The sequence below is a fragment of the Spodoptera frugiperda genome, chromosome 24 (assembly GCF_023101765.2).
Source record: "Spodoptera frugiperda isolate SF20-4 chromosome 24, AGI-APGP_CSIRO_Sfru_2.0, whole genome shotgun sequence".
Lineage (NCBI taxonomy): Eukaryota > Metazoa > Arthropoda > Insecta > Lepidoptera > Noctuidae > Spodoptera > Spodoptera frugiperda.
Window position 1 is genome coordinate 1,037,564 of NC_064235.1, and position 25,128 is coordinate 1,062,691.

The 25,128-nt window shown below is 37.1% G+C and overlaps 1 protein-coding gene across 1 annotated transcript in view; it reads right to left on the reverse strand.

The window, feature by feature from the left end:
• Positions 1–24,800, reverse strand: part of LOC118278469 (spectrin beta chain, non-erythrocytic 1) — a 110,822-nt gene extending 86,022 nt beyond the window's left edge. Inside the window, exons 1-2 of the mRNA XM_050703356.1 lie at positions 24,699–24,800; positions 285–466 (exon numbers count right to left, since the gene is read on the reverse strand). Coding sequence (XP_050559313.1) covers positions 285–351 — 67 coding nt within the window. The 5' untranslated portion in view covers positions 352–466; positions 24,699–24,800. The remainder of the gene's footprint in view (positions 1–284; positions 467–24,698) is intronic.
• Between the last annotated feature and the right edge of the window lie 328 nt (positions 24,801–25,128).

Consider the following 25,128-nt stretch of genomic DNA (forward strand, 5'->3'; position numbering starts at 1 on the left):
GGTTCAGAGAGTGAGGGTACTGAGAACGCACCTGTGTTTGCGCACACACTGATGCACTATAATATCTCCTGGGTAGTAGGCCAGTCGAAAAAAAAGTCAAACTCATACAACTGCGTCCACTGATCCGCATCGTACGGACCGCATCATCGGCAATGTCTACATGCGATGCGTACGGTGCGTACGCATCATCGGCAATGAGGGGCTATACTTACAGGAAGCTTAGCTTTAAATTACTCTGAGTACAGCGGTTAGTTTTTAACATAACAAACAATTTTGAACCTTACCATATTTTCTTGAAGGTTGATAATCCTGGTACGAATAAACACTAACGTTACTCAGTTGCCGCTGCATTTTTGTTATGCGGCAACACTCAGCACAAAGTTCTCATTAGGTTGGCAACACCGTTCGCCACAGATTAATTATGATACACAGTTTTTTTTTTATCTTGTTTACTTTGATGCTTTAGCTATTGGATAGAAATTGGATTTAGTTATTTTATTCTATTTTTTGGATACATTTTGGCCTTTTTTTCAATATATAAGTATTATGTTATATGTATACCTAATGTGATGTGCAAATTAAGATTTTCGATATTATTTATTTATCAAATTACTATCTACTTCCACGCGGTTTCACCCACTCTGTTCGGCTCCTATTGACCGTAGCGTGATGATTTAGATATATCTAGCTTAAAGCCTTCCTGGATAAACGCACTACCCAATACCTGTGAAGTAATTTCGTACCGCGGACCAGTTAATTAAATTTGAGAACATAAAGAAGTTAAATAAACATTGACTTTACTCTGCATAAAGTGGAGATAGCTCTTTCATAACAAACTAACACATAGATCTTTTTTTTTAATAAAAGAAAAAATACTCATAATCAATCATTTACATTCACTATTGTAATCTTCAAACACAACACTACCTCCCATTAAAGCCGCGGCAGATACTTTTAGAACACCTTATATAAGAGAGCAACGAAATGCAACAGGAAATGACATCAAATGCAATGTCAACGCACACTGCAGTTAATTAATTGGCCTAACCACGCGGTTCCGGTCATGAATACGCCGCACAAAGACGGATGAACAATTCAATGACAATATCAAGTCACAAATGGCAGAACTAATGACGTTATTTGTACAATTAGGGATTGATATTGGTTTAATTGGATAATTATGGGTAATGTGATTTTTATAACTATTATGCGGTGCTGCAAACCGCATGTTAAGAAATACATCTATAAGGGGAATTCAAACTAAAAATCTAATGTATTGTTGGTGTAAAAATCACGATTTACTAGTTTCGATTCACAGAGGGACTCTTCATCATGAGTTCCGTGCGAAACTAATGGGTCTTTTCTCCATTTATATATTTGAGTAAATCGTGACTTTATCTTTAGTAGGGAAACCATCCATAACACATATCCATAACACGCATCCATAGCACGCATCTTTCCATACAAAAAACATATCTTAGTTGAACCCGTTTCCACCAGTGCTAAGCTTAGCACATCTTTGGTGGAAAAGCACCCTGAATATCAGAGAAATGTTGCATTAATTAAAAGTCAAACCCGATACCTCATTATTTGACAGTCAAACTTGCAACTTTTCACCCAAAAAGTCGAATTAAATAATTCGATTCAATTAAAAGAAGTCGAGTCGATTAAAAGTCATTCAAATCGTATTACACACCTTCTTTTACCAAAAAAACATCTGCAAAGTAAATCAATTCAATTTGTGATCGCTCTAAATACCATTAGCGACCTAACAATAGCGCCCGCGCAGCCCTACACGTAATGTGCGCACGCGCACGACCGTGAACTGCCCGCTAACGGTGCAGGTCGAGAGCCATTGATCCTATAAACACATGCATGTACTCCATACATCTAAGTGTATGAGAGCCATGCTTCAGCATTGCTGGGCCGGCTCGACCGGAGTGATACCACGGCCGAGCAGTGCAGGTTACCGGAGGCCCAATTACCCCCTTTCTCTATCTTCCCAATCTCCGATTCCCTAACAACCCTTAAATTCCTAAATTCCAAAAAGCCAGCAATGCATTTGTAACGCCTCTGGTGTTTCGGGTGTCCGGGAGTAGGAACGGCTACTTCGTTCCTACTTCCTACTCTGTTTAGTCAGTAAGAATCTGACACTCTTTTTTCTCGCCACCCAAGGCGGAAGATGATCTTCTCTCATAATCTTCACGCTTGGTGCTTGGAAATCGCGGTTAAGGTTCATGTTTATCAGAGACCGCTGCTGCTCGGTCTCTGTCTTACAACACCCGCGGGAAGAGTAGCGGTGGCTTCAAATGTATCACAATGTATAATGATCACACGGCTTTAGTCTATACTTCACTACATAGTATAAAACAAAGTCGCTATTTTTGTCTGTATGTTTGTCTGTACGCTTAAATCTTTAAAATTACGCAACGGATTTTGATGCGGTTTTTTTAATAGCTAGAGTGATTCAAGAAGAAGGTTTATATGTATAATACATGCATATAATATATCACCCATCCGAAGCTGGGGCGGGTCGCTAGTCTATACTAATATATAAAGCTGAAGAGTTTGTTTGAAGTCAAAGTCAAAGCATTTATTTCAATTAATCCTAAATAAGGCACTTTTGAAACGTCAAATTGAATGCGCTAATCTCGGGAACTATTAGTCCGAATTGCTTTTTTTATGTTAGATAGTTAATTTGTTGTAGAAGGTTAGGGCTATATAAGATCACGCTACGGTCCATGGGAGCCGATCAGAGCGGATGGTAAAAGAATCATTAAGTGTGTTTTCAACACCATTTCTTTCGGAGTTCGAACCAGCTCCACATAGCACGGCAACCAATCACCCAGCTACTGCGCTAACCTTCAAAAAGTACCGTTTTGTAATCTTTTGAAACGCATGCCTGCTAATTTGTATATAGTGGTGGCCGGTGGCATATGCCGCCACGCTCTGCTGCCTATGGTCAATGGCCAGGCGATGCGGCTCGGCTATCGACCAACGTACTATATGAGCATATGAAAATTATATTGCAGTCGGGATTCATCATTAAATATGAGGTAGACCGCGTCTCGGTAAACGTAGTGTAGGACGCCCCCAGGCGAGGTGGAGTGACGATCTGCGCAGGATGGCTGGCAGGAGCTGGATGCGAGTCGCTAGTGATAGAGCAAAGTGGCGAACAATTGGGGAGGCCTATGTCCAGCAGTGGACTGCTATAGGCTGATGATGATGATGATGAAGCATGAGTTTTCGGAGCTGCGGACTACCTAGCGGGTTTACCGGGGCTCCGGCTCGAAAAGCAGCAGTAGGAACGGGGTGGTTTTTAGTCAGTAAGAGTGTGACACTCCCTTTCGCCTCGCCCAGAAGTCATTGGTTGATTTTCCCACCTCAAAAAAAAGGTAAGCATGAGTTTAGCACGAATGGGCCGGCTCGACCGGAGTAATACCACGACCGAGCAGAAGACCGACGTGACATAACGCTTGCGTTGTTACATTAACTGAGTGAGGTTACCGAAGGCCCAATTACCGTCTTTCCCAATCTACCCAATTACCGAATCCCCAATATTTGAATTTCTAACCCCCAAAGGTCTGGTGTAACGTCTCTGGTGTTTCGGCGGCGATTGCTTACCATCAGGTGATCCGTCCGGTATAAGCCGGTAAACTGTTTGTTTACCGGCTCATACCATAAAAAAACTGAGTTTCTGTCTGTCCCTAATTCCCTATGTATTTGAAACTACCACTTTCTTCGGAAAAAAGTCAGTCTAAATAAAACTATAATATCATATTGCAGTTTATATGGTATTATACATAATATTATAATATGTACATAGAAGTTATCGGCGCCGGAGTTCAATGTACGTAATGTCAACAGTACACATTATGTGGAACGGACACACAACAGTAAATACTCGCATATATAAATATATATATTGCGATAAAGCATTATATTATTTTTTGCATCAATACACATCTTAGGTTATAGGTATAGGTATTGGTATAAAGTTGTTAATTTGAGATACTGTTTTCATATCAATATTTTTTTTTTTTTTATGAAACGCGTAATCGAGCAGGCTTATCACCTGATGGTAAGCAATCGCCGCGTTGCCGGCCTTTTGGGAGTAAAGAATTTAAGGGTTGTTGTTCAGGAATCGGATATTGGGAAGATTGGGAAGGGGGGAATTGGGCCTCCGGTAACCTCACTCACACAACGCAAGCGTTGTTTCACGTCGATGTTCTGCTCGGCCGTGGTATCACTCCGGTCGAGCCGGCCCAGCAGTGCCGAAGCATGGCTCTCCCCCACTTGAATGTGACAATGTGACTTTTTCCGAGTTAAACGTACTTTCTAAGATTATTTAGACACCACTGACAAATGGTGAAGGAAAACATCTTTTTTCTATGGTATATAATATATCATCTTTGCACCCATGCAAAGCTATAAATAAAAGGCAGGTAAATATGACGGTCACCTAGTTATAAAATATCATTGAATTTGTTGTACCATGTAATATTGTTGTTGACCGAAGGTATCGCTCAAGGCGTGTTCCTGTTATCAATATTTACTTGTACTTGATAAGAATATATAGAATACTTGTAGCAATTGTCGAAAGCAAGTAATTTTATTTAATGTTATATGAAATAAATTTATTTTAGTAAATAGGTTATAAAAGAGCATTTTTACAGGTCAAATATGTTGTTGTATGTTGAAATGTTGTTGTTAGTTCCTTTTTTTATTGAATAAACCGGTAAACGACCAGGGGTATCACCTGGTGGTAAGCAATCGCCGCCGTAAGCAATAACACGAATGGTGAAAAGTGGTTGTATATTGTAAAGTCACAAAGGTAAAACTAAAATATACTATTACAAAATTCAAAGCCTCGACGCGACATGTCGCCTTCACCATTAGACTTTAAAATGCTAGCATACAAATTGGCAATACTTTCTCTCTACCTACATGTTCAATAGTTTTGTATTCCGTATGTGTAGCTTAGTGACAAGGTTTATACACTTTCTTGTTTAAAGTCAATGTTTGTTTGTTGATGGGTGGCGTTAAAATAACTTGTAGTAGGTAGGATAAGTAATAAATAACTAACAACAATAAATGCGTTCTGTGAGTGAGGTTAACGGAGGCCCAATTACCCCCCTTCCCAATCTTTCCAATCCTTAATTCCCCAACCCTTAAATTCCAAACACCCAAAAGGCCGGCAACACACTTGTAACGCCTCTGGTGTTTCAAGTGTCCATGGGCGGCGGCGATTGCTTACCATCAAGTGACCCGTCTGCTCGTTTACCGGCTTATACCATAAAAAAACAATATTTTGCTTGTAGCTCTGTGACTTTTAAAATATTCAAAGTTAAAACTGATTTAATGGCCTTCGGAAAATTCGTTATAATTTCGTCATCGTAAGTCGTGAGTAATAATGCAAAAACTAAATTAAACTAACAACCGAACACATGGCTAACATATGTATTTATTAAAAAATTCGCAACAAAAAAACTCCCGCCGAAAAAAAAAAAACAAACGTCAAGCGCTATTGTTCTTTTTTTTATGTTCCTTGTCTATTCTATACTCTACAGCAGGCAATGGCTAATTATCATAATGCCAAAGTCAAAGTCAAAATTATTTATTTCAAATAGACCAGGAAGGCACTTTTGAACGTCAAAGCAAATATAATAATATTAATAACGTCTGTCTGTCTGTCGGTAGTTGCTCTATTTGCTCGTTCCAAAGTGTAGATTTCTATGGAGAAGAACGAGCAAGAAACTCCATAGGTTACTCTTTTTCAATCAGATTCACAATACAATTCTTGGTTACAAGACGCAAAGTCTTTTAAGGGGGAAAAATCATACAATGATTTCTCCCGCCTTGGGCGAGGCGAGATGGAGTGTCAGACTCTTACTGACTAAAAACCACCCCGTTCCTACTTCTGCCCTTCGAGCCGGGGCCGCGGTAAACCCGCTAGGTAGTCCGTATATCTGAGTCCTAAATTTGACATTTATTCTACCGTATGGGGAAACCTCTTATGACTTAATTTAAACCACATATTTGTTATCATCTTGGCTGACAATATACGAAAAATGAGCGAAATAGGCCCAGTAGTTAAGCCAAAAAGTGCAATATTCTCTTTGAGCTAATTTGAACACTCTTTGCAAATACGGCATTATAACAGCCGCGCCGCATGTCCGTAACATTCCTAGATAACCTACAACATTACAGCTCTTCTGTGGTCAAGGAACATGGAGCTGTTCACACAGAATTTAATTATTTATTTTGTTTGAAAATTTCAATTTTATTTTCGTTGAAATATTTAGTTGTATTATGCTTCTGTGGACGAGTACTACTTGTAGTTTCATTTAAATCATATGAGTGATCTCCATACTGTATTTAAAATCAATCGACTAAGAACACCGGACAGTCGAGTCGAGTCGACTATATTAGCAATTCAAATCACGGATGCGTTCACCGTGAGATAATACGCTTTTTGTTATTAAATATAAATATTTGTTTAAACATTTTACATTTAAGTAGATTCAATGTTAAGTGAATGAAATAACCTTGGATTTAAAAAGGTAAACAAGTCAATATCATCGGAGGATCTCAATTGAAATGTTTTTTTTTTTTTATAATAACTACATACATACATATCGTCACTCCTTTAATCCCCGAAGGGGTAGGCAGAGGTGCACATTATGGCACGTAATGCCACTGTACAATGTACACCCACTTTTCACAATTGATGTTGTAAGTCCCATGTAATAGAGGGTGAGCCTATTGCCATATACCGGGCACATTTCCAGACTCCGTGCTACTACTGAGAAATTTTCGAAAAACCGAAAAAGCCCAGCAATACTTTGCCCGATCCGGGAATCGAACCAGAGACCCCTTGTACGGCAGTCGCATTTGCAACCACTCGACCAACAAGGCAGTCATAATAACTATCGTGAAACATACTGAATCAACTAAAAATCATGTGCGCACGCTGCTCATGATGAAGAGTCCCTCTGTGACTCGAAACTAGTAGAGCTTTTCTCCATTAATGTACGTGAGTAAACCGTGATTTTTAGTTAATTTTCGTTTTTTTTTTTATTGAACATATACAACTGCATCCACTGATCCGCATCGTATGTATCGTACGCATCGCACGCATCGTACGCATTCCGTATGACGTCATCGGTACGCATCGCATGTAGACATTGCCGATGATGCGGTCCGTACGATGCGGATCAGTGGACGCAGTTGTATGAGTTTCTATACAAGACAAACTAAAATCCGTTGCGTACGATGCGGGCCTGTGGACGCTTACAGTCAGCTCAACGTAAGATTTTCTAAGAAATTTGTTAATTACTCGTCACTATTACGATTCACCTAGTTTCGCAAAGCGCTTAATAAGGCACCATATTATCGACTAACAAACAAATTTCTTAGAACAACTTACGTTGCGCTGACTAAAGATACGTTTCTTTCGTTTTAGTCATCAGTTTGTCATGTAATTTAATGATGACGTCATGATCAAAGGTCAGATATATGAATGAGAGTGTTGTATAGTCAACCGTACGTATGTCCGTTGGTCGACAGCGAGTAGGTAAATAGTTTATAGATTATATTTTATCGTCTATGATAGCAAACGTTAAAAAGAAGGCATCGAATATAAAAAATTCTCGTGTCACAGTTTTCGTTGCCACACTCCTCCGAAACGGCTTGCCCGATTTTGATGAATTTTTTTGTGGTTATCCGGTATCTATGAGAACCGGCCAAGATCTATTTCTCATGCCCTATTTTTTTTTTAGTTTTGCGCGGACGAAGTCACGGGCAGAAGCTAGTATTTATTTAAAAGTAACTAGCAACCCGGTGAACTCCGCTTCGCCCCTAATGTTTGCTGGTTTCCTGAATGTTCTTTGCTATCAACCTCACGGAGCCCGAGACGTTTCCAACGAATGCAAAACCGTGGAAATCGGTTTCTGTGTTCTGGAGTTATAGCGTCAGGAAGGAAAACCCGAAAGTGTTACAAACATAATCCATACAGCCTCGCAAACATTCGCTTTGAGGAAATATCATCGAATGACTTCTCCCGCTTTGGGCGAGGCGAGAGGGAGTGTCAGACTCTTACTGACTAAAAACCACCCCGTTCCCACTCCTGCTTCGAGCCGGAGCCCCAGTAAACCCGCTAGGTAGTCCGCAGCTCCGGATAAACATTCGCATTTAGAATAATAATTAATAACGTTTTAACGACTGGTAACTTTAATATATTCTTGACCTTGGCTTGTATAGGTCGGTGACCGTTACAATGTAACAAATATGGTAGATAATAACATAACTGACGAAAATTGGCTTTAATTAATATAACTTGTAATAATGGATCTAAAGATTCTAACCGCCGCAGTAAGTGTGCATTTCCACCAGATATGTGTTATACATGTAGCTATGCTACGAAGATGTAATAGGTTAAGCTGTGAAAATATGTGACCGTTTCCACTAATAAGCTATGTAGCTGTGCGACGAAGATGCGCAGCTCGAATATGTGACGTATCGATAGTAGGGAGGCCTTCCATAACACGCATCTTTCCTTATAAAAACATATTTTATTTGAACCCGTTTACCACCAGTGCTAAGCTATGTGTACCAATGAATAACTCTAATTGGTGGCAGTCAAGCGCATCCACAGCAACGTAGCATAGCACATCTCTGGTGGAAAAACAGTCCTAAACTTGCAGATAATTTTATGTTTTAGAAGTCATATATAGCTGAATAGTTTTTCTTAACACCTAAGCAATCAAATCAAAATACCAATTATAGACATTCAATTTCAAAATGGTTGCCAAATAACCTATAATTATACGCGAGAACAATTTTAAAAGAATGCTATACAACTGTAAAATGTCCGCATATCTACTGTTTTGGATTATCTCCGACTTAAAATGATAAAAAACGTAATATTTAAGCTGTAGTTACGTAAACAGATACAAATATTTATCTTTTTAGCGCGCAAATTGTGATAAGAAACGTTTCCGCCTGCCATGTTTTGTCTATGGGGACTTTTTTTTTTAAATTTAATTCGTTTAGAAACTAAATTTTAACGATGTTTGTGATGATGCTTGATTATGATAATTGATTATTCTTTGTGCTATCACGAAATTGAAATGCGTAATTAAAGCCCCACACTAGGATTTTCTCCTGTGTCGTGGGTGCGTTTACAAACATACAAGTTCACATGCACATGACACCCAGACCCGAAACAACAATTTACGGATCACACAAAGAGTTGCTCCGTGCGGGAATCGAACCCGCTACACGTTGCGCGGCAGCATAGGGATTAATTGGAATAAATAATTGACTTTGACATTGATAGTTTTCTGTCAGCAGTTAGTCTTAAAAGTGAGTCTATTTTTAGCCCATGTCGGTTAAAATAACCCAAATAATATTCGTATAAGTCATTCAACTGATTCATATTTAATAATATCACCAAATTGGGTTACAATTCTTCCAAGTACGGCGTACAATGGGAGCTATTACGTCTCAAGGTCGCCGCGCGTTCGGATTTAAAAATCCGTCACCACATTATAATAGTAGTACAGAAGGTTAACTTTGTGATTGGTGAAGTTTGGAATTTGTGTAGTGGTTTTATGATTTTTGAGCATTATTTAAGCTTGATCAGTATACTTTACGTTGAATAAAAATTGATCAGTTTGCTTTACGTTGAATAAAAATGAAACGGCAGTGGTTCGGCGCTATGATTAGTTGATTCATTCGCGACGGCCAATCAGAGGGCTTAGTACGAATTTGCCTTACGTTTAAAGTAATCGAAATGAGAGCGCGTTCGGCGGGTCTGATTGGTTAGTTCATTCGCGCCGGCCAATCAGAGTGCGCTCTCATTTCGTTTTCGTTCACAAATAGCATGTGTTTTTAACAAGAAATCCTAACCTAAATACCTAGGTAATCAGTTTAGCTGTCCAGTTGAATGATTAGTAACTTACGGAATAAATAAAATGTTGTATTTTTGTAATAACTATCATGAGAAATGTCTCATGATCATGATCTAGTATGCTAAATGAACTAAAAATCACGGTTTCCTCACGTATATTAATGGAGAAAAGCTGTACAGGCTCATATTCATGTGAAACAAATCAATTCAACTTTAAAATCAATCCACAAAATCCTTAAAAACTCAGTTCTTCCAGTGAAAAAAGAATTATAATCTGACACTATGGTTCTACTGTCAATATTTTTGGCGGCAAACCCATTGTCGTTAGACACAGCCGGTGTTTTCAAAATGGCCGACTTGTATAGCAATAAACGAACTCGTTTTTTTACGAGATTTTTTTCAAACTATTTGCATGCCGGGCGTAAAGTTTGGGCGAAATATTATTAGCATGTTTAAAAAACTTAATGTTTAATGTAGTAGGCAAGCGATTTGAAACGTGAGAGAGCTAACAATTTCAATATTTGTTTAGTCGGCAGTGATGAAGTAGCAATTATTTTTGAATGGTTATAACTTTTGTTTATATTTTGTGGAATAGAGTAAAGAATAAATGATTTTCCTAATTGATGATGACGGGGTATGAAAATTAAAAATCTATTTAGTCCGTCAGTTAGGTAATGAAAAAATATTAGACATACAACAATACTTAGATAAAACGAATCAAAGTTTAGGAGTGGGAGCAAACACGTCATTTCTACGTATAAAATATACCTAGAAGTGGCATCACGCGATATTTCAAATCGATATATCTTCGAAAGTATTTGTTTCCGTGAGAAAATAAAAATACGTGTGTAATGTTTTAAAATAATCTACAAGACGGACATTGGAATAAAAATTAGTCATCTACCCTATTACATACATACATATATAACCTCACGCCTGTCTCCCATGGGGGTAGGCAGAAATAATGGAACGCCAATCTACTCTATTAGTAGATTTAGTTTTTAGATCGCTTTTTTGAGGGGGAAAATCATCCAATGACTTCTCCCGCCTTGTGTGAGGCGAGAGGTAGTGTCAGACTCTTACTGACTAAAAACCACCCCGTTCCTACTCCCGGTAAACCCGCTAGGTAGTCCGCAGCTCCGCAGCCGTTTTGACGTGATTGAATAACATACATATACTTAAACCCGCTAGGTAGTATTCTAACAGAGCCGTATTAAAACTATTTACAATACCTACCTAATATTTGTTTTATTAGTCACGTAAAGCGTCATATTCTTTAGCATTAAATTTTTCCATACGTAGTTAAATAATGAATGAAAACCTAAGTCAATATTTACTTCAGAAACATATTTAACTTCTTTAGTCGTTTCTCAAATTGAGTTAATATTGGGGGCCTACTCTAATTCAACGACACGAACGAAAATAACATCGCAGTATTGCATACTACAATTCTATTTATTGCGAACTTCCGTGAACAAATATACGAATGAAATAAGATAAATAAATAGTTTTTGATATGAAATTAAAAATAAAACGTTATTTTAAGTAATTCTATTAGTAAATCAATAAAACCTACGACCGAAGCCCTACTGGTCCGGGGCACGAAATTTCTTCACTATTGTGATCTTCAAACACAACACTACCTCCCATTAAAGCCGTGGCAGACACTTTTAGAACACCTTTTTATAATATTTCAGCCCTGTTATTTTACCTATATTATATTACCACTTTATACATAGTAGAGACAATGTTTATTTGACTTATGTTCTCAAATTGAATTAACTAGTCCGGGGTACGAAATTTCTTCACTATTGTAGTCTTCAAACACAACACTACCTCCCATTAAAGCCGTGGCAAATACTTTTAGAACACCTTATAAAATATTCCCTGTTATGTTACCTATATTATATTTACCGTACTGTACATAAAAAGACAATACATAATAAATTAAAATCTCGTAAATGTCTTTATATTATTAGCGGTTAAATTAATTCTAGGTTAGGCATAATCAAGGTATTATTTCTTGAATGCAATCCGTTTTAAAGACTAGTGATGCGAAGGAGGTCGATGTTTTTATCGATAAAATATACATCACGATATCTTTAAATGTGAGGTAAAAAGAACATTATAATTTAAGATTATTTTGGGCTTGGTTACCGAACTTATAATGCGTACTTTGAATTTTATTGTAATTATCGTGAGATATACTAAATTAATTATAATATTATCAGCTTACTTGGGCCTGTTTTCCAAACTTATAAATCTATTATATTTTGCCGCGCATATTCATGAGCAGCATTCTGCGACACACGTCGCGACGATCCGAAGTCATGCTCCTGAATATGAACCACTAGCATGGCTTGAAACTAGTCGAGATTTACGTCAAACAGTTACGTGAGTAAGCCGATAACATAATAATTAAATCTAATGGTCAAATACTCAAACGTCTTAAGACGCTATCAAATATAGTTCTGTCCCAACAAACCCTTTGTAAATGACAGACATAGCACGATACTTAAGTACAGCTTAAATTTGATTATCATTTCGGTATTCGGGAGTAAGATTCTCACGTCAATAAACTGCAGACTACAATTAATTTTATTAGGTCAGTCAATAAAGAATTAAATACAAACAGAAACAATTGATTGGTTGAGGCCGACCATATTGTTTTCCTCGACCATTTAATTTAATCAAACGATATTTTATTCGCTGCAATGTGTTGAGATATTTTGAGCCATAGCTGTTGTTGTTTTGTGCAAATTAAATGCGTTTTTTGAAGAAACATGACATATTGCTATACTCAGAGATATTTAATTATTACTTAAACTATCCCTTAGTAACTAAGATTTTGTTCGGTTTTTCTATTGCTAAGGACTAGGTTAAGTAACCATTAAATTACTCTGAATGTGGCAGATAGACTTATTTTTTAGTCTGATCAAAAAAAAAATACTTCCTTCGCAAATAGATAAAAGATATCTCTTGATCATTCTAAAACTAATACGCTTAAAAAACCGACTTCTAACGTGAACTATTTTTTTTTTAAGTCGGGTAATATACCTAAAACCTTCTCCTAAGTCTGAAAAATACTATGCTGAAAACCTCATCAAAATTGGTTCAGCCAAACGCGAGATAATCGCGCACAAACATACACACATACATACAGGTCAAACAGAGAACCTCCTATTTTTGAAGTCGATTGAAAAATGTAGAAAAATTCAGCCTATTTTTCATTTTATGCGCTGCGCAGTAGTTGCGGACAAAAAGCACAATAATTTCTAGATTCAATAAAGTGAACGTGACTATGAAACTATGAACTAATCAAACAAATAGCTACTTTGTGTTGAACACTATGTCATCACACGATCTGACTCACTGATACTTAATACCTACCTGTTATACATAACTGCATAGTTACATGAAATCACGACTGTTATTCCCCTTTTTTAAGGGGGGAAAATCATTCAATGACTTCTTCCGCTTTGGGCGTGGCGAGAGGGAGTGTTACACTTTCTGACTAAAAACCACCCCGTTCCTACTCCTGTTTTTCGAATAGGAGCGCCGGTAAACCCGCTAGGTAGTCCGCAGCTCCAGCTGTTTTTCCCTATGGATAGGATAGCTGTTTGTAAAACGATTGATTTAGAATATAGGTCAGTTTTATAATCTTTCTTTTTTACAACGTCACGCCTTTTATCCCCGAAGGGTTAGGCAAAGGTGCACATTACGCCACGTAATGCCTCTATACAATGCACACCCACTTTGTACAGTCAGTCATTCACAGTAAGTCATGGGTTTTATTTACATAAATAAGTGATTGTAAATTTAAAGTGTATTTAGTACTTGAGGGAGGGTCCAGAATGCGTTATCATTAATGTTATCTAAAATCAGCGCCACAAGCACTTATGAGTAAAGTCCTACACTTGATTTTGCAGTAAAGTGCAACCTGATTAACAATTTTATACGCAGTTAACAATTCCGTATTTTCCTAAGTCAAAAAACCATAAATATATTTTCATTTATTAATTTGACAATATAATATAACCTAATTTTCGTATTTTTCTAGCTATTACCTATTTACGAAATAATTAATTAGGTATGTTATTTGACACAAAAATCTCACGTCCCCTAAAATATTGTAAGTAAATAGCAAAGCTATAATTTTTGGCCATTTGAAAAAAGTATTGAATAGTGGGTTACCATTCAATAAAAACAAAAAAAAAGTATTATTAATCAAAAAACACCCTTGTAGTGATGTGTTTAACGACGTTTAAAAATATATGGATAAAACGAATACATTTTGTAACAATCTGTCTAATGGATGGCCCAACAATAATTAGAATACACCGTATTTAAAATTATAGTGATGTGTTTAACAATGTTTGAAAAAATATCGATAAAAATAGAACTGTGTTAGTGTTACTAGTATAACACTAGTCATTGTCATTAAAAGATTTCTAGTGTTATAACATTTCGATCAGAAAATAGAAAAAATATAATAATTAAGCATTTTGTAACCAATAAAAAATACCAAAGAAATTATCGCTTTCAATGTCACAATCCAAGTAATTGATTTCTCGCATGAAATATCCATATTTATCGTCTATCTTACTAAGTTGCGTTGCGTGTGTGTCAAAGAATGTATATATTGTGAAATTGACACATTTGTCTACGTAATGCATTTTATCTATTTATCTATTGATTAATCGATTACAATAAGCCGATTTTAATCCAAAATCTTTATGATTGTGATCTGATATTTGACGTTATTATGTTAGTTTTTGTCAAATAATCAAGGATCGATTGTTTGACTGATTAAGTGTGAGAGAGCCATGCTTCGGCAGTGCTGGGCCAAATCGACAGGAGTGATACCAAGGCCGAGCAGAAAACCGACGTGAAGCAACGCTTGTGTTGTCTTTCGTTACACAAGTAAGGTTACCGCAGGCACAATTACCTACGTTCCTCGATTCCCCAACAACCCTTAAATTCCTAACCCCCAAAAAGCCAACAACGCAATTGTAATGCCTCGGTGTTTTAAGTGTCCATGGGCGGCGGCGATAGCTTACCATCAGGTGATACGTCAGCTCGTTTACCGATGTGTTCCATGTATTCCAAAAGACAATGTACAATTGTACGCCCTCTTTACACCATTTGTGTTATTAGTTCCATGTAATAGGTGAGCCTATTGCCATATATATACTGGGCACAATTCCAGACTCCGTGCTACTACTGAGATTTTTTAGACTAATTATCTGAAATCATTGAAAAAGTCGAAATTTCCTAACAAAATAGCCTTTTCTAACCTAAAACCTCCAACCGATGCTCACATACAGTCACGGGTGGAAGCCATACACAAGACTAATGGTCTTAAAATGGTGATACGTAGGTATTTGTGTAGACAACTCCAAGTGGCTAGACGATGCATACTTGCAATACACTATCTGACCGACTTTTAAGCGATTTGCTTACTAAAACACGTTTTATTTATTGAAATGTAGGTGAAATGTGAAGATATTTGTAGTAGCATTTTAGTTTATGTTGAAAATCTTGCTAATATTATAAATGCGAAAGTTTATGTGTGTGTTACTCAATCACGTCAAAACTGCTGATAGGATCGGGATAAAATTTGGAACAGAGGTAGATTTTTTATGGAATAAGCCGGTAAATAAGCTGACAGATCACCTGATAGTAAGCAATCGCCGTCGTCCATGGACACCCCAAAACACCAGAAGCGTTACTAATGCGTTGCCGGCATTTTGGGGTTTAGGAATTTAAGGGTTGTTGGGGAATCAAGGATTGTGAAGATTGGGATGGAGAGTAATTGGGTCTCCGGTAACTTCACTCACACAACGAAACACAACATTATGTTATGGTTTGATAATAATTATTATTATGGTCTGGAATAACACATAGGATACTTTTTATCCCACGGAAACGCGGGCGAAGCCACTGGCAGAAGCTATTACTATATAATTTAGTTTTTACTCCATTTGTAGACAAGCGCTAAATGTCGTTTCGCTAGGCTAGCTCATGATATTAGGAGTTTGACAAATGGAAGTCGGATGTTAGATAAGTGTACGCTTTTATGGGGAAATTGGGAAATATCCGGCAAAACTAACCTTTTCACTATTCGCCTATAACTATGAAAGGCATCGGCTCTGATGGATGTGTGCGTATTACTCATTTCGAAGATGTATATTGTATACATTATGTACCTATTTCTTATTCTAAAGTATTTTTGGAATTCGGGGGAGATTCGTTTGTTTGTTTTCATTGAGAAAAGAGCACTGAGTCTATAGGGGTCATTTCCACCAGAGATGTGCTATGCTGCGTTGCTGTCTATGCGTTTCGCTTCCACCAATCATATTCATTGGTACACATAGCTTAGCACTGATGGAAACAGACTTAGCTAAAGTTTTTTTATATGGAATGATGCGTGCTATGCATGGCTGGCATGGCACCTGAGCTGCGTATCTTCCTCACACAGCTACATAGCTTAGTATCAGTGGAAGCTGTCACATAGTTGTACATTTTAGCTTAGCTATTACATTTTTGTAGCATCTACATAGCACATCTGGTGGAAACTATAATTGTGCCTGGGCTGTGGCAAGAATATCACCTCCTATTACATAAAACCCATAACGTAACTAGAGTAAGGGTGATGTCACATCTTCAACCTCTACCTTCTACCGTCAAAGTTTAAAAAAATGTCTGAATATTATGTCAAAATTACTAAAAAGACCTTTAAAACTGCGAGTAATATTTCTCAAGACAAACTAAGGATGTGCAAACAATTAGAAATAGCAGACTAATCACTTTAAATGTCCTTCCGAAGGTGACCGAGACTTCAAGATGGTATTAGGTCACTTAAAACAAACATTTGTTGAGCTAAGTCATACTTATTTTAGTCTTTGATTCAGTATGCACAAGAATGATTGATTAACAGCATACCATAAGGTTGTTTTTCCACAAGAGATATGCTACGAAGATGTAATAGCTAAGCTGTGACACTACGTGACTATTTCCACTGATACTGAGCTATGTAGCGTGAGGAAGATGCGAAGCTTAAGTATGTGAAGTATCGAGAGTAGGTGCGAGGAAGATGTGCAGCTTGAGAATGCAATGTGTCGATGGAAGGAAAGCTATCAATAGCACACATCCAAAGCACGTATCTTTCCATATAAAACGTAGCTTAACTGAGTCCGTTTCCACCAATGCTAAGCTATATGCGGCGACGTCAGACAACATGTTTCTACGATGTATTTTTAAAACCAATAAATTTTTTTCATTTCATTTTTCTCCAGATATTTACATGAGTAAACCAAACATTTTTAGTTAATTTGGTTTGAAGTCCCATGACCAATAAGGCCAAATAACATTTTGCCTGCCCCAAACAGTAATAATACCATCAAAAACGGCCCTTAAATAGCCAGATAATTGACATATGCAAAAGTTTTTACAAACAAATTTTATGGACACCAGGTGATGAGGCACAATCTTAGGAAGGGGTGCTTTGAAGGGGGAACGTCTTTGTAAACATTAAGGGGTGCTTCTCACTCTATTTATAGAACAAATAATAATAACAACTGGTTGTAAGACAGTTGAGAATGGGGTCATGGTCGGGTAAAATGGTATTGGGTGTTTTAGTTTCGAGATTTTAGTAGCTATTTAGTAGGTTTAGGAAAAATATGTAGCCAAAAAGCGTCACAAATACTTTGTGAAATAGGGTAGATTCTCTAGTAGATTCGGACTAATTCTTATTTTAATATCCTTGTATGAATGGAGAAGAAAGAGCAAGAAACTCCATTTGTTACTCTTTAAAAAAATATGTTTACAATTTCTCTGATACATTTACGCTGAGCCCAAATAACAGACTGCATGTAACAGCAAAATGTCACATTGGTATTTGCCGTTGGTAGGATTCGACTCCTCATGCATGAGAAGCGGACGTCTTAAACCGCCGGGTCACCACGACATCGTCCTTTTTTTTAAATTACTTTGTTCATATTTAATCAAATTGTGTACGTGATCAATGCAGTCTACATGACTAGGTTTCAATGCACAAAATCTATGACGTCACTAAATGACCTAGATAAGTTAAGGTATTTGTTATCTCTGAGATAAAAGTCCACTTATTTTTGATGTACCTACATATGTATGTTTTGAAATATTATGTAAGAATTTCAATACATTATATTCATATAAGACTAATGATTATGATAACTAATCTAAATTTAGAATTAGTGTTCTAGAATTTTTGTATTAAGTAATAATATTAAAATTAGGAAGTTTGTTTGCTTATTTTATCATTTCGTGACTTACGTACTTGAAAAATTTTCTTAAAGGGTATATTTTTTGCCGATAAACGAGCAGACGTATCACCTGATGGTAAGCAATCGCCGTCGCCTATGGACACTTGGAACACCAGAGGCGTTACAAGTGCGTTGCCGGACTTTTGGGAGTTAGGAATTTAAGGGTTGTTAATCGGGAATCGGGGATTAGGAAGTTTGACGTCGGTTTTCTGTGAGGCCGTGGTATCACTTCGGTCGAGCCGGCCCAGCAGTGCCGAAGCATGGCTCACCCACACTTAATGGGCACACTAAAAGGACATTGGTTAATTTAAGGCCTCAGCCATTATTATAAATCTATAATAGTCCAATTGTTGAACAAAGGACTTTCATAAATGGAAAAGGAAAGAACACTGATCACAAAATTCAAGTTTCCTTATACTCCGATGTCTAATAGTCTCTAGCTAAGTAACCATTTTATAAATACCTACCTACCTATTTAATTTAAATTGTAATCAGTTAATAAAAAGAAAACAATAAAATCACTATCAAGGATTAAAGATTTTATCGACATCGATATTGATGCATATTATTATTACTTTTTATCGTGTCCCATCACTATGTAATGTCAAAATCGAAGGACGTTTTAGAGGCCGCGTGCAAAATGCACTTTGTTTTATTTAGCACGTGACTTTGTAGATATATAAAAATGAGAATGTCTTAATTTTCTATCTCAGCATTTCCCCAGTGGCCTGCAAGTTTAAGATGCTGACTTCTCATACATGAGGGCTCGAAACCTACACGGCAAGTACCAATGTGACTTTTTCCCAGTTACATGTTTACTTTCTTAGATTATTTAGACACCACTGACAAACGGTGAAGGATAACATCGTGAGGAAACCTGGGCTTATAATTTCTAATTATGAGTTTGAAATCGCCAACCCGCATTGAGCAAGCGTGGTGATTAGTGCTCAGAGGTTTTTGGTCAGTAGTGGGTGCTTATAGGCTGATGATGATGATGATGATGTACAATTAGGGAAAGATGTCGAGCTGCAATCTGTGCATTACAAATTGTAATCAATTTAGCATGGCTATATGCATCAGTACTCAAGTTTCAAGAGTTTAATATCAAAACAAAGTACTTGAAACACGTGCATCAAAAGTACACCAAATTGGTAGGTAGAGATGCGTAATTAATCATGAAAACTACATATATTAATTATTATGCTATCGGTTTACTCACGTAACTGTTTGACGAGGAACTCGGCTAGTTTCAAGCCACTCTTTGTGTGATCCACAGATAGTTGTTTCGGGTCTGGGTGTCATGTGTATGTGAACTTGTATGTTTGTAAACGCACCCACGACACAGGAGAATATGCTAGTGTGGGGCAACGTTAAAAAAAAGTTATTAGACCAGGTTTCCTCACGATGTTTTCCTTCACCGTTTGTCAGTGGTGTCTTTAATCTTAGAAAGTACAAACTCGGAAAAAGTCACATTGGTATTTGCCATCGGTAGCTTTCCAACACCCTCATATATGAGGAATGGTCTTAAACCTTCTTGCCACCATGACGTTAATTAGGTACAAATATCTACAATTAATTTTCTATTTTATTCCTTCTAGCTCAAAGTTTAAAATCTGCTGGAGGAAATGAATACTTTAGGGTGTACCTTTAACGTTCAAATAGCTTCAACCAATTTTCTATTCTATTCCTTATGGCTTAAAGTTGAAATTCTGTTAGAGAAGTTGGATAATTTAGGGTAGCTTGATGTGCTGTGTCGGTACGTGCTCCCAACAATAACAAATTCAATTTTAATTGACCTTCGAAACAGTTAATTGTTCGTCCATTGGGCTTTGTAACTGCATTGCTAACAAACCTAAGTTCTTTTCGTAAAGACAAGCAATTTTAGACGATGTTTTGTTGGGTTTAAGACATTTTTTCTTTATGATATGATTAGCTAGTTATTTTTGAGGAGAAATATCATCCAATGCCTTCTCCCACCTTGTGGGAGGTGGAGGGAGACAGAGAGTGTCAGTATCTTATCTCTGACTAAAGACATTCCTACTCCTGCTTTGAGCCGGAGCCCCGGTAACCTTTGACGTTGTCCGCAGTTCCGGACCAAAACTCACGACCCCGATTAAGTTAGTTTTTATTTCTTTTCCTTTTTTTTATGTTTCTTATACAGTAATTTTTAGGTTGTGAATATTTAATTATCATTTTGTATTCCTATTCGAAGTAAATTCCCAATACCCAAAAAGCCGGCAACGCATTTGTAACGCTTCTGGTGTTTCGAGTGTCCATTGGCAGCATCAGGTGATCCGTCTGCCCGTTTATGTATATCATACATTTTTCTCATTACCATTGCAAAAACAACTCATCGACTAACTATATGTATAGTCGTTTCTAATTAAACACCCGTAATTTGCCGTATAGTTTAATTACAACCATGTCGGATGTGAATAACGGCAAATGGGAGATACTTCTATCTTATCTCCGTGCACACTGGACGCCAGCGACTGACCAGTCCCCGATAGTCACAGTCACTTAGCAATGTAATAAAAAATGGCCACAAAAAATACTGTATCCGAATTCAAATGCAGTTTTTTGTTGAGTAAACTGACGGTGAAGTGGAATGCATTTATTTTGTCTGTTACACTTTTCTTTAAAGGTAGAGTAGGGGACTGCATATTTTTGAAGCTGCGGACTGCATAGCGGGTTACCGAGGCTCCGGCTCGAAAAGTAGGAATAGGAACGGGGTGGTTTTTAGTCAGTAAAGTCTGACACTCCCTCTAGCCTCGGTCAATGCGGGAGAAGGCATTGGATGATTTTCTGACGCAAAAAATAGGGGGCTGCTTATTTATCAGAAATACATGCGCTCTCTGCTAAATCTAAACCTTTAAAATATCGTCATGACAAGCATGGTGATTATTCCAATGTGTATTTTTTAAAATAGTAACCTATGGAGTATCTTGCTCGTTCCTCTCCATAGGAATCTACACTTTGGAACGAGCAAATAGAGCAACTAGAGGACTAACGGACAGAAAGAAATTTTTTAATATTACTATATTTGCTTTGACATTCAAAAGTGTCTTCCCGGTCTATTTGCAATAATTTATTTTGACTTTTGATTGGAATAAATGCTTTTGACTTTAACTTTCTTATATAGAGGAAGCCTTTAGTCCATCAATGGACTGTGTCATACTAAAATAAAGCAGTTTTTATGACAAAAAATTCGTCTGGACATTTGGTTATGACAAAAAACGCAGACACTAACGCGAAGCTCATAAACCTACACCAATTTGTCGATACTGTAACAGATTTTCGACGTTATGATACAAATATTTAAAGATGAAAGTCCAACGAAACAATTTGCCAGTTTTTAGCTTGCATTTGGTCGAAAAACAAAAAGAACCTTTTTGGTCCCTTCAAGAAAAAATGGCGCGCAGATTTTTTTATAAGCCATTATGTCAAAAGAGTGTTATGTTAAAGGAATATAGGTCTTATGGTGATTGAGATAAGAATGTTAGGCAAAAGAGGTTAGTGTTAAAGGAATATAGGTCTTATTATGATTAGGATAAGAATGTTAATGCCAAATTGGAGTGGTTGATGGATGGTTTCTTAATGATCGTGTGTAGGACTCGCTTTTTAATCGAAATGACTTTGTTGATGTGTGACCATGAAAGTTATGAATAGTAATAATATTATACACACAACGTCACGCCTTTTTATCCCCGAAGGGGTAGGCAGAGGTGCACATTACGGCACGTAATACCGCTATACAATGTACATTCACTTTTCACCATTTGTGTTTTAAGTCCCATGTAATAGGGAGTAAGCCTATTGCCATATACTAGGCAGAATTCACTGAGAAATTTTCTAAAAACCGAATAAACCCTAGTAATACTTTGCCCGACCCGGGAATCGAACCTGAGACCCGACAAACGCACTTGAATCGAAATAATTTTAAAAACGGAATCTTCCGAGACCACATGCACGGCAATCGCATTTGCAACCACTCAACTCAAACGAGGCAGTCGATTATAAAAAGTGAATTAGGACAATACGCTAGTTTCCTACTACTCAAATTCAATACTTTTTTCGAAACGTCAAAAACTATATTTTCTATGAACTTTGTATGAAATACTCTATTATGACGTCATCAGATTTTGACGTCAAATAGCAGACTTATTTCTAGAAATTTAGCTAGAAAAAATCGAAAATTAAGTAGTTCATCAAATGTATGAATGAGAGTGTGATTAGTTTTGAATATTTTATTGTGTTGAAAAGTTGTAATAATTTATATTTGACCGAGGATACTACCCAATTAGCAGAATTGATTGCGTAACTTCATATGAGCGATTGTAATGTAATAATTTGTTAAAACAGCTGTGTGCCTGGTATTATGTTTCATCGAATAATTTCCTAACAATGACCTTGGGAGCAGCGGACATATTATTATTTGTCATCGCAACGGACATACATATAAGAATAATTCTTGAACACAATGTATCATGCCTAGCCGTGTTTGGCATAACTAAATTAACATTTTAGGTAAGTAGGCATCGGAGTTGCGGACAATATAACAGACTAGTTACTTCCGCGCGGTTTCACCCGCTCTGCCTGGTTCCTATTAATTGTAGCGTGATGTTTTATAGCCTATAACCTTCCTCGATAAATGCGCTATCCAACACAAAAAGAATTATTCAAATCGGACCAGTAGTTTAAGTGTGGGAGAGCCATGCTTCGGCACGAATGGGCCGGCTCGACCGGAGTGATACCACGGCCTCACAGAAAACCGACGTGAAACAACGCTTGCGTTGTGTTTCGTTGTGTGAGTGAGGTTACCGGAGGCCCAATTCCCCCTTCCCAATCCCCGATTCCAAGGCAACGCACTTGTAACACTTGCCTTTGGTGTTTCAAGTGTCCATGGGCGGCGGCGATTGCTTACCATCAGGTAATACGTCTGCTCGATTGCCGGCTTGATCCATAAAAAAAAAAAAAAAAAAAATCACTATTTTGATAACTGAATTGAAATTTCTGTTTTAGGTTTAAAAAGATTTTCATCGATATTTATTTTTAAGTTAAGTGTAACATCACTACTTGGTTTTAACCGTCAAATTAGGCTGTATAAGTATTATCATTGCCTAATTTTTTTACTTTTTAATTGCATCAAAAGTAGTCCTTCCTAAGCTAAACCAACTTTTATTGTATCAGACAATACCAACAAAATTCATTGAATACTATTTTTATGAATACTTTTTTATGGTATAAGCCGGTAAACGAGCAGACGGATCACCTGATGGTAAGCAATCGCCGCCACACATGGACACTTGAAACACCAGAGACGTTACAAGTCTGATGCTCTTTGGGGGTTAGGAATTTAAGGGTTGTTGAGGAATCGAAGATTGGGCAAGGAGGTAATTGGGCCTCCGGTAACCTCACTCACACAACGCAACAACGAAAAATACCTGCACCTTACTTCTCAATCTAAGAAGATAAAAAATACGATAAGATAACTTATTCACGTAGTCTGAGTCATATTTTAAAAGCGATTCACGAACGACCTTATCATTCGACATTTGGTCTAACGAATATTTTTTTTTAAGCAAAATACGTTAAGTTATGACGTAAGAAGTAACTATGTACATACATATATACATACATATCGTCACGCCTTTAATCCCCGAAAGGGTAGGCAGAGGTGCACATTAAGCACGTAATGCCACTGTACAATGTACACCCACTTTTCACAATTAATGTTGTAAGTCCCATGTAGTGGTGAGCCTATTGCCATATACCGGGCACATTTCCAGACTCCATGCTACTACTGAGAAATTTTTGAAAAACCGAAAAAAGCCTAGTAATACTTTGCCCGACCCGGGAATCGAACCCAACCGCAACCACTCGGCCGACAGGGCAGTCAAGTAACTATGTAACGTTTTTATAAACCTTTTGTAAAGAATGCTCATCACTAAAGGAAAAAAATAAGCAACCGTTCGTCTATTTCTGTGGATGATGTCACTAATTATTAAATGCTATACGTTAAGACGATAATTAACACAAGAATGTGTATTTAATAGACTTATTAAAAACATATTAACAGACTTCTAATAAAATTCGCCGAATAAAATTTCAAATGCTTTAAATGGAGAGAACTTTCTAAAAAACTAAAAAATATATCGATAAAAAAAAAGAATCTTAATTGCACATCACTGTCACGCAAAGGCTATATAACAAAACATATTTTTAAAGGCCAAAAATGTATCCGAAAAAAAAGAAATTAGCGAACACACTGCACTCCAATGCACTAGGAGAAAGCAAATCCCGCGAAAATGCGCCTCTCGAACACGCAAGACACTGCACACGTAAAAAAAACTGTTTATCAACACATTTATTTTCACCACACAACTTTTTCAACACACCGGCGAAATTTTTAACGGATTTTTTTTATTTGAAATATTTTTTTTAAAGAGATATGAATTAGTAATCACTGCTTCCGTCACCTTGCACCACAGATAATAAACTTGTGACGCGAGTAATGGCGTCCGCGCCCGCCAACTGACAACCGTCGACTGGCATCTTTCCGTCACAGTGCTGATTATCGCGCTAAGTTTTAGGGGTCCGTTGCTTGCTTCGCTGTTATGTTACAAACGATAAAAAATGTGTAGAGAGATTATTTTGATAGCCAATTCCTAAAATAATATAGTTTAATATTTCTAAACCAAATTCATATAAACCATTAAAGTCAAAGTTAGAACATTTATTCCAATTAAGAGTTTAAACCTTTTTTAAAAGAGCAATGAATGGAATTTCTTGCTCGTTCTTCTCCATTCGAAGCTACACCTTCGAACGAGCGCCTAGCTTCACTGACAGACAATTCACTTGGACGTTTCAAAAATGACTGAAATTTAGGATTAATTGAATTAAATGCTT